At 41.3% G+C, this 14,808-nt stretch overlaps 1 protein-coding gene across 6 annotated transcripts in view; it reads right to left on the bottom strand.

The window, feature by feature from the left end:
* FKBP5 (FKBP prolyl isomerase 5) overlaps nt 1-14,808 on the bottom strand; it is a 116,368-nt gene that overhangs the window by 20,161 nt on the left and 81,399 nt on the right. For all 6 annotated transcript variants that reach the window (XM_079781538.1, XM_079781536.1, XM_079781539.1 and 3 more), the window contains 2 exons: nt 13,081-13,223; nt 11,786-11,900 (listed from right to left, as the gene is read on the bottom strand). In XM_079781538.1, the coding sequence (XP_079637664.1) occupies nt 11,786-11,900; nt 13,081-13,223 (258 nt within the window). The remainder of the gene's footprint in view (nt 1-11,785; nt 11,901-13,080; nt 13,224-14,808) is intronic.

The raw sequence follows: 14,808 nt of genomic DNA, 5'->3' as shown, positions 1-14,808 counted from the left end.
AGAGGCCCCACCCACCCGCCGCAGCACCGCTGGCCTGGTAGCCTAGGCCTCCCTCTTTGGGGCAATCAATTGCAGGGCTCCGTTATCAATCGCCCAGCAGAAGGAGCCCCGCCCACCTGGCCAGGGCTCTGTGATAGATCGCAGTGCAGAGGGTGGGCCTCCCTCTTTGGGGTGATGGCGAAGCCCCTCTGCCCCCATCAATCGACCCGCTGGCCGGTAGTCTGGGCCTCCCTCTTTGGGGCAATCAATCGTGGAGTCCCCCCACTGATCACCCCACAGTGGGTTGCCTGGGCCTCCTTCTGCAGAGCGATGGCGGGGCACCCTGACCAATCGCATTGTACCCGCCTTAGCGTGGCTGTCCGGAAGGTCATCCGGACAGTTGTTCTGCTGTTCAGTCGATTTGCATATTACATTTTTATTATTACAGATCTATCTATTTATATATATAAAAGCCTAAGCGACCGTTCAATTGGTAGCTATGATGCACACTGACCACCAGGGGGCAGACGCTCTGACCAGTAGGTTAGCTTGTTACTGGGGTCCGGCCGATGGGGACTGGGTGAGACAGGCCAGACACGCCCTGGAGCCCTCCAGCGTACCTTCCTCGGCTGGCCAACCTCCCACGGTACCTCTCTGGCCCTGATCGTGCACTAATCGGGTCCCTCGGCCTGCCCGCGCCCTCTTGCAATCTGGGACCCTTTGGGGGATGTCTGCAGGCCAGGCTGAGGAACCCCACCGGTGCACGAATCCATGCACTGGGCCTCTAGTATTTGAATAAAAATGGAAAACCCAATGGCAACATCATTAACAACTAACATAGGCGTATTCCTTGGTGTAGAAATAAATGTAAAGTGTGACAATCAATAAGTATTCTACTATACCATCACAAACCAAATTACTTAACCATTGCCTCTAAAATGTTAAGTTGAAGAGGTCAATTTCTTGGTGCCCAATTCCCCACTCCACTCACTCACTCAGCTCGTTTTGACGGTAATTTCATATTGGAAAAGGGGCTTTTGCTTTTATGGTTTTTCAAGACAAAATAAGAAAAATGCATATTTTTTTCCTTGATCGATTAGACTTTTCCTCCCCTAGGATAAGCAATTCTGTCAAACTTTCAACTACTTTTTTAAAACAGTAAGTGTTATTCATTCCTTACCATTTAGATCTTAGACTCAGTAAGAAAAAAATCGATTGCTTGTATCATTGCACAACAATATATTTTGTCTTTCATAAGAAAATTCTTTATTCCTACTTCTGTAATCTAATGGCCTAGATTAAAATGTAACGATTTCCTAAAATGCTTACTTTTTTTTTTACTGGTTGCTCTATTGTCTATCAATAACTTGCTTTAGAGACTTAAAAAAAAAATCACTCATTCTGTTATAGTCATTCCATGAGACAATTATTTTCCAAATACAAATTTAATTCCAACTTACTCTACTTTTGAACTACATGACTTCCAAGGTCCTGTGAAGCTCTAAAATTCTATGATTCTGTGACCCAGTAATATAACCCTCAATATAGGCCACAAATCAGTTTCAAAGGTAATTCCCATAGTTAATCATTTGATCAGTTACTTTTAGCCTGGGCCTGAGAAACGAGAGAAACCCTGAAGACACCAGTTCCATAGACACGAGGAGCCACAATATCTCATGGACATTTATGCCTTTCTAATTCACTAGGATTAATACCATCCTGATTTGTTCCCACTGCAGACTTAGGATGGAGTCGAAGCTTGACCAAACTAGAAAAGGTCTGACTTCTCAGGGTACAGCTGGCATATAGGAATTTTGCTCTTTGTCCCATTCTCATAAATGCTGATGATTCTATTCCACTCATTTTTGAAATGCTCTAGATAAAACGTAATTGAAACACATTGCAACACATTGAAAGTTCTTTTGAGTTGGAAAATATCTGCAAATTAAATTCAACTTTATTATTTTCAAATACATACATATACTACAAGTTTAGATATTTTTACTAGAGTAAATGCTGATGTTTCTAAAGTTGAGGGTTCTGAAAAGTTTGTTAAATATTTTTAAATCTGCCCAAGAAACTGAATTTAGATTAATGCGACGACACTTTTCCTGACAGATTTGCTGAGTGAGCAAAGTGAGGTTCAGCCCACGTACTGTGGGATTCCTCAAGCATTGAGATTACCTTAGTAGCTCACAACTGAGCTGACAAATCTTTCTGTTTGAGGTTTATTGTTAGAAGTATCTTCCTCCCTAAAGGAGAGTACATTTGTGGGGGAGGAAACTATCAGTACATTCATTGTGGTTTTTGGTTGATCAAGTTTAAATGTGTTTTCAAAACAGGAAATGCAGAGACTGCAAGGACTCCTGCCTGTGTGTCACGTCCCAGGCCTGGTTTGGGGCTCGATGCATTTATTAGATATTAAAATTACATAAATAACTCCAGAAGTTCTCTTTACATGTGATATCCCATGATATTAGGAAAAAAAGATTGGCTACTAATAAGTATGTTGGGAAAGGTAAGTGAAGCAAACAAGCAAAAAAAGACAAGTTCAAGTCAAATGATAATGAAGGCATAATTAAGAAAGCAAAACAGAAACAAAAAACCCCCACAAACTACCCCACATTCATTGCAGCTAGCCTAAGAAGGCCTATCTAATAAAAGGATAATATGCAAATTAACCATCACTCCATCACAAAGATGGTGGCACCCATAGTCACAAGATGGTGGCGCCCAGTCCCCTCAGCCCTGCCGGAGTCCCCCAGTCCTGGGGGGTGGGGGGGGGCTGCCACTGAGAGCGGGCAGTGTGAGCGGCCTGGCAGAATGCTTGCTTTGTCACTGTGGTGACGGAGGGCCTCTGGGCAGTGGGCACGGAGCGGCTGGGTCAGGACGCTTGCTTCGTCGCTGTGGGACGGGGAAGGGGGGGGCCCGCAGCCTCCGGGGCCGAGCGCAGGCCCAGAGAGGAGACGGTGGGCCTGCCTCCCACGGAAGCAGCGCGGCTCCCGGCGGGGCGCTGCGGTTCCCACAGAAGTGGCGGGCAGCCCACTGCGCATGGTATCGCACAAAGGCCTCCTAGTAAATCATAGACCAATGTTTGTTTCTGGTAAATCGCACTCTTCTAAGTTGGACCTGAGCAAGCACTACATACAGTACCATAAAATCTGAAAGTGATCTGTGCGCGAACGCCCCCCCCACACCCCAGTTTGTATGTATATATAAAACCATCACCTTTAATACTGATGTTATTGGAATGTTAGACAAGAGGAGGTATTATCGCCTCAGAGAGTATATAGCCCATTGATTCTTTACATCTATAAGTAGCAAAGGCTATGGTTCCCTAACTGGCTTCTAAACTTGGAACACGGGTGTGACAAGTTCTACAGGACTGCTGACACGCACTCACACACCACCTCTGAGCCACAGCAGCCACACAAATGTGTGCCTATGGCTACAGCAGGGGCTCCCTCCGTGGTGTCAGAGGCAGACATGCCTATCTCCTACAGAGCCAGTTACTATTTTTTAAATTCTCTCAAATTGCTACTAAGGACTACTCTGGCAGGTCTGGCTGTGGAGGACCTGTGGTTGCTTCTGACCTTGCATTTCTGAATGCAAATACTCACTTAATAAATATTTAATAATAACCACCATGACTCACTGGGAGCTCAGCCCCTGGGGCTCAGGAGGTCTGTTGCTAATTCCAACCAGTATAATTTATGGGAAGTAAACGATCTATGACATGCCCAAAGAGAAGAAAAGTACATACAGGATGCTTCTACTTAGGGCTTTTTTGGTAGGGAAAGAAATACGTAAGTAAAAAAGGGCCATTTTCTTTTGTCTTAAAGTCTATGCAACTTAAAGGGGAGTGGGTCGGGGGGAGGTCCTCCAAACCCCCAAAGTCAAACCAAATCAAATTACTCGAGTTTAGCTATGCAATCCGAGTTGTAACCACATCAAGTGAGCCCCGTCTGCTGCAAAACATCACTTAAGCTGGAGCTCTGACTTATTGTTCTCTGACTGCCCTGGAGCAATTTTGTTTTGAAGAGCACAGAACACCCTGTTCTGAATGTGGCTGGCACATGAACTCAATGTGCTGACAGCAATTTGTACTCGGATTAAACCGTGTGTGTGTGTGTGTGTGTGTGTGTGTGTGTGTGTGTGTGTGTGTACACTGTAGTAACAAAAACTGGAATGCAAAAACTGTATAATTTGTATTTTAGGAAGCAAAAGTGAGAAAGGCTCCACAACCTAAAAATAAAGTGCTGTAAACGCTCCAGCCTAAAGACGTAGCTCTGGTGAGTGTCTGTTTTCCCTTTTCTAATTATAGTTGTTGGTGTCTGATAGCTTTGCACGCATTCCCAAAACAATTACTGGGTCATGGGGATCTAAATGGGAATGTTGTAATAGCATTACTACTAGACGAGATCGGTCATTTGGCCAGAGAAAACCAGGTTGTGGCAGGTTACTCCAACTTGCCAAGGTTTTTTCTCTGCTGCCTAATTCATGCCAAATGAGCTTCTCTCTGCTCGTGTCTCCTGCCTAATAGAGCAAGAGCATCCAAGAGACAAGGGGATCTTAACCTGTGAAAAGGTAAACGAGGAAGCAGAGAAGGGATTTCTAAAATCAGAGAGTATATTTAATCACTGATTAGAAGAGAAACTTCCCACCAGGCATGGTGGTCAATTTGAGGGCAAACTATTCGAGATGAACAAATACCACTGTAAGATTGCTTATGAAACTGAGGGACAGATCATAACTGACAGCAGGCTTGGAAGCTGGCTACTTGAATAGAATTACATTTATACAGATGACATATATCTTAGTCTAAATAGGAAGCATACTCATAGCAATAAATTCTACACCAACACAAATCCTCACTACTCTACCCGAGTTAGCACTTTATTTTTTAAATATATTTTATTTATTTTTTACAGAGAGGAAGGGAGAGGGATAGAAAGCTAGAAACATCAATGAGAGGTAAACATTGATCAGCTGCCTCTTGCACACCCCCCACTGGGGATGTGCCCGCAACCAAGGTACATGCCCTAGACCGGAATCGAACCTGGGAGCCTTCAGTCCACAGGCTGACGCTCTATCCACTGAGCCAAACCGGTTAGGGCCCGAGTTAGCACTTTAATCAGACCTGAGTTCCAGTCTTAGTTTGCCATTTAACAACTGTGGCTTTGGGCAAGTTCATTTAAATTGTCTGACTCAGTTTCTTCATGCATAGCATGGGAGAAATTATATTAGCTAACTCATAATTGTTGTGAAGATTCAATTAAGTACTGAATAAAGGTTCTAGCCCAATACCTGGCATTCATTCATATGTTGGGGTATTTACTGTGTGAAAACACTGTTACATATGGATACACAAAGACGAACTCAATTAATGTTAGCTGTAATTAATGGTAAATTACACCAGATAAAACATACTTTAGAAGTTGGTAAAGGAAATCACTTGATGACTCCACAGAGAGAGCTGTCAAATTGTGAATAAAACTTAAAAGTAGGCAAAGGCAAGATCTTATGCTTCTTTTGTACCTCACAGTGCCCAATACACAGTTCAGGGGCAGAAAGAAAATATTTATTTAATGATTAATCTGAAAACAGAACAGTATGGAAAATGGTAGTAATTTTCACTCATTTATAGGAATTCTCCTTTTTTTTTTTTAAAAAAAAAATATTTTATTGATTTTTCACAGAGAGGAAGAGAGAGGCATAGAGAGTCAGAAACATCGATGATAGAGAAACATCGATCAGCTGCCTCTTGCACAACCCCTACTGGGGATGTGCCCGCAACCAAGGCACATGCCCTTGACCGGAATCGAACCTGGGACCCTTGAGTCCGCAGGCCGACGCTCTATCCACTGAGCCAAACTGGTTTTGGCGTAATTCTCCTTTTTGATATATTAGTCAGTACTCCTATTTTTAATAAATTCCAAGAGCTATTTAAATTCTTTACTTATATGGAGCTTTTGTCTTTCAATATTATTCTAAAATAAATGACACATTGGCTGGATGTTTTAGTAATAAAAAGACTATTTTCTACTAAGATTTTACTCTACCTTAAAACTCAAAGATGCCTTTTTTAGAAGGAGCTATATAAATAAAAAATATTTGAAAGAATAAATACTGTCCATTTTAGACCAAGTGTCACAGTACATTATTTTGTGAAAACATAAAATAAAATGGTTTCAAGAATTTTCTCTCTTCTACTGGGCAAAATTTGGCAGGACATCGATACTTGAAAAGTATGTGAAAAACCAAACTAAAAAAGAACTCAGCTTCTTATCAGGTCTCAACATGGGCACATAAAACCATTCCTCTATTTTAAATTTTTGGTGCCATTTTGTTTTTGGTGTTTTATTTACAAAGAGTACACAGCTAGGTCTTGTTGTCATTTTAACCTTATGAGAATCCTATCCCTATTTTTTTTATAATCACTGATGATTTGTTTTATTCCTACCATCTTATTTTAGGCTTTCTATATAATTTTTTTGTTATTTTTCTTTTGCTAGATTTATACAATGTTTCTTGATCCTCTACATGCTATTCTTACTAGTATCTATCATTAAATTTAAACAAATAATTTCAAGGTATATATAATTTTTATCAGTGTTAACAATCAGAATAATATTTCCTGGAATAAGAAAATTGAGGCAATTTTGCCTCCCCTTCTCCATTTCCCACCAGTACCACATTTTGTTAAAATAACCTAGAACCTAGCTCCAGACTGTTAAACTATTATTATTTTTAACATTAAAGTTCTACCACTTCTAGAATCTTTCAAGATAAATGTATCCAACTTCACCTTTTTTGCTCACTAACGTTTCTTATGCCTGAGTCTTCACTTCTTGACTTTATTGTTTTTGTGACGTTTTAGTATATTCTATAGTACTGGAGGCCTGGTGCACGAAATTAGTGCATGGGAGGGGGTGTCCCTCAGCCCGGCCTGCACCCTCTCCAATCCAGGACAACTGGCTCCTAACCGCTCGCCTGCCTGCCTGCCTGATCACCCCTAACCGCCTCTGCCTTGCCCCGCACCCAGGACCCAGGATCCCCTCCCCTGGCTGGTTGCAGGCACCCAGGACCCAGGCTTCCCTCCCTCTGGCAGGCCACAGGCACCTAGGACCTGCGTCGGCTTCACCCGGGCCGGCCGCAGCTGCAGGGGACTATGGGCGGGTGGCTTCGCCCGGGACTGCAGGGCGGGTGACTTGTCCTTCTCCTGGGCTGCAGGCGCAGACGCTGGTGTTTGGGACTGTGGGGAATGTAGGGTGTGTGGCTTGTGCCTCTCCTGGGCCAGGCTGTAGGCACAGCCGCTGGCGCCCAGGACTGCAGGGCATGTGGCTTGTCCCTCTCCTGGGCCGCAGTCTGGCTGGTACCCAATCCTCTCTCCCCAGTGTTGAGTGTCTGAGCCGTTAAGGTGTGACGGCATGATGACAATTTGCATATTAGCTTTTTATTATATAGGATTTTTATTCTTCAAAGAAGGTATGAGTCTGCATATTCCAGAAAGTTTAATTTTATTCTCATACTTAAATGATCATTTGGCTGAGTATAGAATTCTCAAGTTTGAAATACTCATAGTTAGACAAGTGTTCAAAGCATGGTCTTTTAGTATTTACTGTCACACACAAGTCTGATGTCCTTCTGATTCTCATTCCTTGAAAACAGCTTATTCCTCTCTTTTAAGCTATGGAATTAAGATATTTCACCAGGAACGTATCCTGTATGCCACTATCAACTGAGACCTTCCATTTTGCTTTTCAACCCTTACTGAGTCCTAATTTTGATAATCATATTTTTTTAAATTTTTATTTATTGATGAGAGAGAGAGAGAGAGAGAGAGAGAGAGAGAGAGAGAGAGAGAGAGAGAGACTGACTTGTTTTTCCACTTATTTATGTACTCATTGGTTTCTTCTTATATATGCTGAGACTGGGGACTGAATCCACAACCTTAGCCATGGGGATGATGCTCTAACCAAGTGAGCTACCCAGCCAGGGCAATAATCATATTCTTTATTTCCAGAAACTTGATCCTTCCTTTCCTTTTTCAAAGAAGCTGGTTGTTTGACTTAAGCATTTAATAACCATTAAATATCTCTGAAGATAGTAATTAGTATTTTAAAAGTTCTGTTTCTTCTTAGCTCATCTTGGTTCTTCTTTTTCTTGGTACTTGCTGATGGTTTTTTATTGTCTGATCATAATACAGAGGCAGGATTAAGCAAGATGAAATGATTACAGTTAGGTACCTAGCACAGTATTTTTAAGGAGTACATTTCCACAGTAGGTCTTATCCTAAACAGAGTGGGCTAATTGTACAGCTCTCTGGTGAGGATCCCACAGATATTTCCTGGGCATTTACTCTGTGCTGAGCATGATGTGCACAGGAAGGTTGGGGACACTTTTCCATGGGGATGTACGAAAAAGTTTTACTTGAGGAGCAAAACACTCTAGCATGTTTACTGTTGTGTAGTAAACATGCTAGAGTGTCTACTATTTCACCCCCCCCTTTACATGTTTTAAAAGTTCAAAAATACTTGACGTCCTCATCTACAGTCCAAGTCCTAACATGTGGGGTCTTCTGAGGCAGATCCCTATTTTATTTTTACCTGGCTTTACTGGTTTCAGCCTGAGAGCAAAAGCAACAGCCAGACCCTAGAGTAGAAATTCTCAATCCTTGACTGCAAACTAGAATCACTACAGAGTTATAAAAAACAACACACAACACCACCAAACAACACACACACACACACACTTGTGCCTGAGGAGTTCCATCCTTTGAGGTTTGAATCTTTTAACTGGTCTGGACTGAAGCTTGAGCATCATAATTTTAAAAGCTCCCCAGGTAATTCTAAATTCAGCCAAAGAACTACTCCACTAGAGGTTTACTGGCCCAGCTGTTCCATATTGTTTTATAACAACCCTGAGGATTGCCCCATAGCCTGCTTCGGCTCCCTCACACCAGCTGCCTGTGGGCTTGGAGTTCTGCCCAAGCTTGTTGAGAAGAACGGCATGTACCTCTACAGAGGTCTTCTCTACACCTGTTTTGGGTTGAGTTTCCCAACTCTAGTTTCCATCAGTCCAGTTCCATCTAGTTTACATATTCCAGAATTTTTCATAATTTCCGATCCACTTCTTGTATTCTTCCTAGATTCCAGCACTAATGTGGATTTCTTTCTCTTTTTTTTTGCAATAATTCCTCATCTCTCACTTCAGTGGGATTTGGAGAAGGAAAAGAGGTGAGCGAAAAGGGTACTCCAACAATCTGAATTCTGAAAACTACTCTTGAAATTTTCACATTTCAAACTTACTGCCCATTGTCTGCCTTCTTTGCATGCAAATGTGGTTGAAAGCACTGAGGCAACAGGCAAGAGAGCCAGATCCAGCCAGCACCTCGATGTACTACAAGCACTGAATTTAACAAAGCAGAAGATGTGAGGCCAGGAGTTGGGAGAAGAGGAGCTAGTGGCTATTTAGAGCCTTAGGTCAGTCAGACTGGATTTTCTATGAAAGCAAAGCTTAAAAGTCACAACGTAGCCACTACTGGCAATTAAACTAAAGTGCCATGACTAACAGTCATCATAACAATGTCAATTAGAATACTTTAGAACACAGTGACTGTTTTAAAATGGAAAAAGGACAGCACTGGATAAAAATTACAAGATGGTCATCTTAATTGAAATAAGAAAACTCATGCTGGAACAGTGATTGTTAATATACTGAAAATGATTTTCTACCATTCCTATAACTTTTATAAACATTTAGAATTCTATCAAAGAATGTTTAGGGCTAGTGGGACCATAGGAACCAAGAGGTCTACCTGCCAGCATCACTGTACAGGAAGGAAGCTGAAGCTCAAGAGGCGAGGTCCAAGAGAGCCAGCTGAAGCCAGAATCCTATCTCCTGACCCCTGGTCTAGGTATTTCTCCAACATACATCTGAGCTCTTCTTCATTTATTCTAAATCTTATTGTGAATGATAACTATCTAAACACTTCAATTGCAGTAGTACAGTAATACTATTTGTAACTATTTCCAATTTTAGAACAACTAATTTGAATTAATTTGCCAGACTCATAAAAATGAAATATGGGTCCAAAGTAATATATAAAAATCAACTATTCTAGTTTACAGTTTTAAATGAAGTCTTTATTTTCAAATGGGCCTTTTATAATAGTTCATGTTGCCATCCTTGTTTAGTTATTTGATTTTTTTCCTTAATGGAAGCAGTCCTGTTTTCTCACACCTCTTTTTAATGTACTCCAGCTTAATAAATGGCATCTTTCCAACATTTATCCATGCAAAATGCATTTTCTGAGTAAGGCTCTGTTGGTGATGCTGGAAACAAAAGGATGAAGAAGCTTCTAGTCAAGCACTCACTGTGTACTGAGGAAATGGGCAAATGCTGATTGCAATGCTAACTGATAAGCAGTATACACAGTGGTGTACACAATGTGCTCTCAGAGGAAGATGACCAGTCATCCAAGACCTCAGTTAATATCCTCACTCCCAACTTGGCAAATGAAAAAATAAAATAGCCTCAGGTCACTCAATAAATGGCAAAGCAGACCTTGAACCGAGGTCTCCTGACATAGAACAGAATGAACACTCTCATCTAATTCTGATCAAACTAAAATGATGAACGATTTATCTTGATGACAGCCAGGGAGATGAGTTGGAGAGGCCTGAAGGGCATTATAATCTACTAGGGGCCCAGTGCACGAATTTGTGGACCTTGAAAGGAACTGTGGGCCACAGTGGGCACATGGGTGAGTCTCGGCCCATCCTCCATACCCCCACCCGGCCTCTCCCAAAGTGGCCCAGGTACCCTGTCTGCCAATAGCTCCACTCCCACTGCCACCATTCTCATGTGCTGATGGCGTCCCCCCGCCCCCCGCTTGCATCCACTGATGGCGCGGAGTGATTGGGGCTGGTGCCAGCAGTGGTTGCAAGTGGTGGCTGCTATCCCGATTGCCCCTCAGGAGCAGGGGGAGGTGGAGAAGCCCTCAGGGCGATTGGGGCTGGCAGCCATCACTCACATCCGCTGACGGCGCGGAATGATTGGGACCAGCGCCGGGCACTGGCAGCGGGTGTGAGTGGTGGCTCTGGCACTGGCAGTGGGTGCAAGTGGAGTCGGCGCCGGCAGCAGGTGCGAGTGTCGGGCAGGACTGCAGTGCACGGGAGCAAAGAATTTTCAGTAACCACCAGAAGCTCACCCTGATGACAGTGACCGATGCCCTGCCTTGGTCTGGCACCCCTGCTCAAATGCTCCACCATCCCATCACGGCTGATGCCCACCATGTTCCATGCGCACCCCCTGGTGGTCAGTGCACGTCACAGCAACTGGTTGTTCGGTTGTTCCATTTGGACTATTTGCCTTTTATTATATAGGATTGCTCTGTTTAGTAACTCCGTACCGGCAATTTAGAAAACTTCTCACTTTTCTCTTCTTAGGATAATAAATCTTACCATATAAGGTTATTGTGAGGAACATGTGAATAAACATATATGACAACTAATACAGTTGTTAGCACACCAAGGAGTCCACAGAGTAAGAATTCCCTGATGGATGGGATATTCTTTTGTTCATTTTGTGAGTCTGTAGAGTCTGGAATAGTACCTGGCACATACATGTTGAGTAAATATTTACTAAATGAGATTATTAAATAAATGTCAAATTTAAATTATTGTTGATATATATTCACTATATTTATTTCTATAAACAGAGTTTTAAAAAGAAATCTCCATTTCACCCACATAGATGGAACCCAACTATTCAGGACTATTTTGCTCTCACATCTGCTTACTTTCTACTGTGGCTCCCTCGTTTGGGTTTGAATAGCCTTCTCCTTTCTGTTTGATTCTTCGGATAATGCCTCCATCTTCAAATAAATCCTCTCCTTTGAAATCAAGGAGCTCGATCTAGAAAGAAAAAAGAGATTTGGCTGAGAAAAGATCAAACAAAGCCAATTTAATATACTTAAAGGCAAGGGCAACCAATTCTTTCATTTTACAAAATAAAACTGTTTTATATTTATCTATGCATCTTAGTTATTGAAAGAGTGGGAAAACAAGAACATTGCACTTTTCAATACCTGGAAAGAACCTTCATGTAATGATAATGTCTGGGACCACATCCTGTGGGGAGTAGAGTAAAGACAGACAGGAAATACTAGGAAAACTGCCTGATGGGCAAAAAGCCAGAACTACAAAGTGCTGGCTGAAAACCATTTTGTCTGACTTGAGACACCACCACTTTTCCGTCCCAGATTCATGGAATCTTCTTCTTAAACTGTAAGAATAAATCCTATGAAACCAGGCCTGTAACCACTTAAGGGTGTATCTTACCTGGTTACACTGTTTCAGACATTTATTTCCCCCCCTCAATTTTAAAATCAAGTTTGGTCAAATGTGTGTAACTCAACACACAATCAATAACAGGTTATCACCCCTACTGTGTCTAATGAGATCTGTTACATTTATAAACCTTTATAATATGAAAATACCTTAGAATTTGATTTAGTCCCTGGCTGGTGAGCTCAGTGGTTAGAGCATCAGCCTGTGCCTTGAAGAGTCACGAGTTTGATTTCTGGACAAGGGCGCATGTGGGTGGCAACCAATCGATGTGTCTTTCTCTCTCCCCACTTCCATCCCTCCTTTTCACTCTCTCTAAAAATCAATGGAAAAAAATGATTTTTAGAGAGTGAAATCCTTATCCTTGGGTAAGGTTTAAACTAAATAAATACAAAAACCAAAAACTTGATTTAGGCATATGTCAACATTTATTTCCCACATTTCCATCCTGTCTTCTGGTCAATTTTAGTATGTCATACTCACACTACTGTCCAGAACCTTTACTGCTAAGCCTGGTCGCTTGTTTATTTGGATATGATCTTTTTGTGCCAGAGACACATTTCTAAGAAAGCACTGGCACACACCCCTTGGATTTGTGGGAAACAATTCAAAAAGTCAAGCTCCAAAAGAAATAAATTGGATCTCATTCTCAATAGCAAGCTTAGCTCCTCGTTCTATTGCCTATTGCTTTAGAACCAGCACTGTAGCAGAGCAGATGCTAACAAGGCAGCATCACATACATACTTGCCTCAAAAAAGAGAGTTGCATTTGAGGGAATTTTGGGAACACTGCCAGCCGAGCCATATGCATATTCTGGCTTGCACAGTAAATGACACATCTCTCCTTTCTTCATGGTAGCCACTCCAATGTCCCATGCCTTGATAACTTGGCCTAAGAGAAAGAAAAAAATGAGAGGCTGAAACTGCAATTATGTTAGGTATTAAGTTGGTTTGCTGATGTGAGGCTTAGCACAAGTGACTCCATTTTGGACCAGTTGTCTCCTTTTTAACAAAAGCTATAGGCCATATTTTAAAAAAGTAACTGTCATTAACACAAAAGTTGAAACAAATTTCCAATTCTTTACACTATATACTCAGGTAGGAAGGGTTACAAAAGAACTCAGTAAAAGCTACACACTGAGAAATAAATTCATTTAAAAAATTTTTAGTTTTACTGACTTCAGAGAGGAAAGGGGGGGAGAGAGGGGGGAGAGAGGGGGCAGAGAGAGAGAGAGAGAGAGAGAGGAATATCTATGATGAGAGAATCATTGATTGACTGCCTCTAGCACGTCCCACACTGGGGATGGAGCTCAAAACCCAGGGCATGTGCCCTGACCAGGAATTGAACTGTGATCTCCTGGTTCATGGATTGATGCTCAATCACTGAGTGGAACAAAATGATGTTTCTCTCAAAATCAACCAATGAAATTTTTAAAAAGAAAGAAAACTGAATTTGTCCTAAGGAAGCTTATAATTTAGTCGGGTAGAGAAAAACAACACACAAAAATAACCAGAAAAGAATAAATTGCATAAAAGAGCCTATGGAACAGACCTTTTCTTCAAATTTATTATGAGGGGAAAAAACTGTTCTTTTTTTTTTTTTAGAAGAAAAACAAAATGGTATGTGTCCTTTTGTCAAATCACAAGAATTATAAAATTCTGATTTTTTTTTTTTGCCTAATTCGAGGAAACTAAAAGATAATCTTACTGCTCAACTATAGAACTATACTAGGTTATAGAATCATATCTTAAAATAAGCAATCTCAAATCCTTTAGGAAACAATAGAAAAATGTAGGTAATTTAAAGGAATAAAATACAAAATTAAGGTGCTATGTCAATAAAAACTTAACTATTTAAAGTGGGGTCAGGTAAACAATGAACCCCAGAAGAAGTGAATTCTGAAGAGAGCTGATATCTTGAACTGAGAGCGGTGGTAGGATATTAGAATAAGGGAAACCCTATACCAGTGATGGGCAACCTTTTGAGGTTGGTGTGTCAAACTTCGCCAAAAAACTGAGCATAACTCGGGTAGTGTGTCACTTTGAGGAAAAAACATTATTTCGTAAATGTTTCATTTTTTGGCATGCGGCCGCTAAGGCAGCCGCGTGTCATCAGAAATGGCTACGCGTGTCAGTGCTGACACGCGTGTCATAGGTTCGCCATCACTGCCCTATACTAAGGTATGTAAAAGGGAAGGGATAAAGCATTTGAGACTCATGACTTCAGTAAGCATTTAACTTTTCAAAATATCAGATACACTTATTTTAGTTAAAAATTTATATAATATATGCCTATTACTAAAACACATGTAAGAGATAAAAGGTAATCCACTTCCTCTTTGTAAGAAGCACTGTTATGTTTATTTTGTATCCTTCCACTGTGTGCTGTGGCTTTTTTGAAAACTAAAAACACAAATGACAGCATACTATACTTTCAGTTTTGAACTGCTTTTTTATTTTATAATAGATGCTCATCG

The sequence above is a fragment of the Cnephaeus nilssonii genome, assembly GCF_951640355.1.
Source record: "Cnephaeus nilssonii genome assembly, chromosome: 9".
Taxonomy (NCBI): Eukaryota; Metazoa; Chordata; class Mammalia; order Chiroptera; family Vespertilionidae; genus Cnephaeus; species Cnephaeus nilssonii.
Note: the sequence above shows the minus strand (reverse complement) of the source record. Positions and strands in the feature narration are given on the sequence as shown.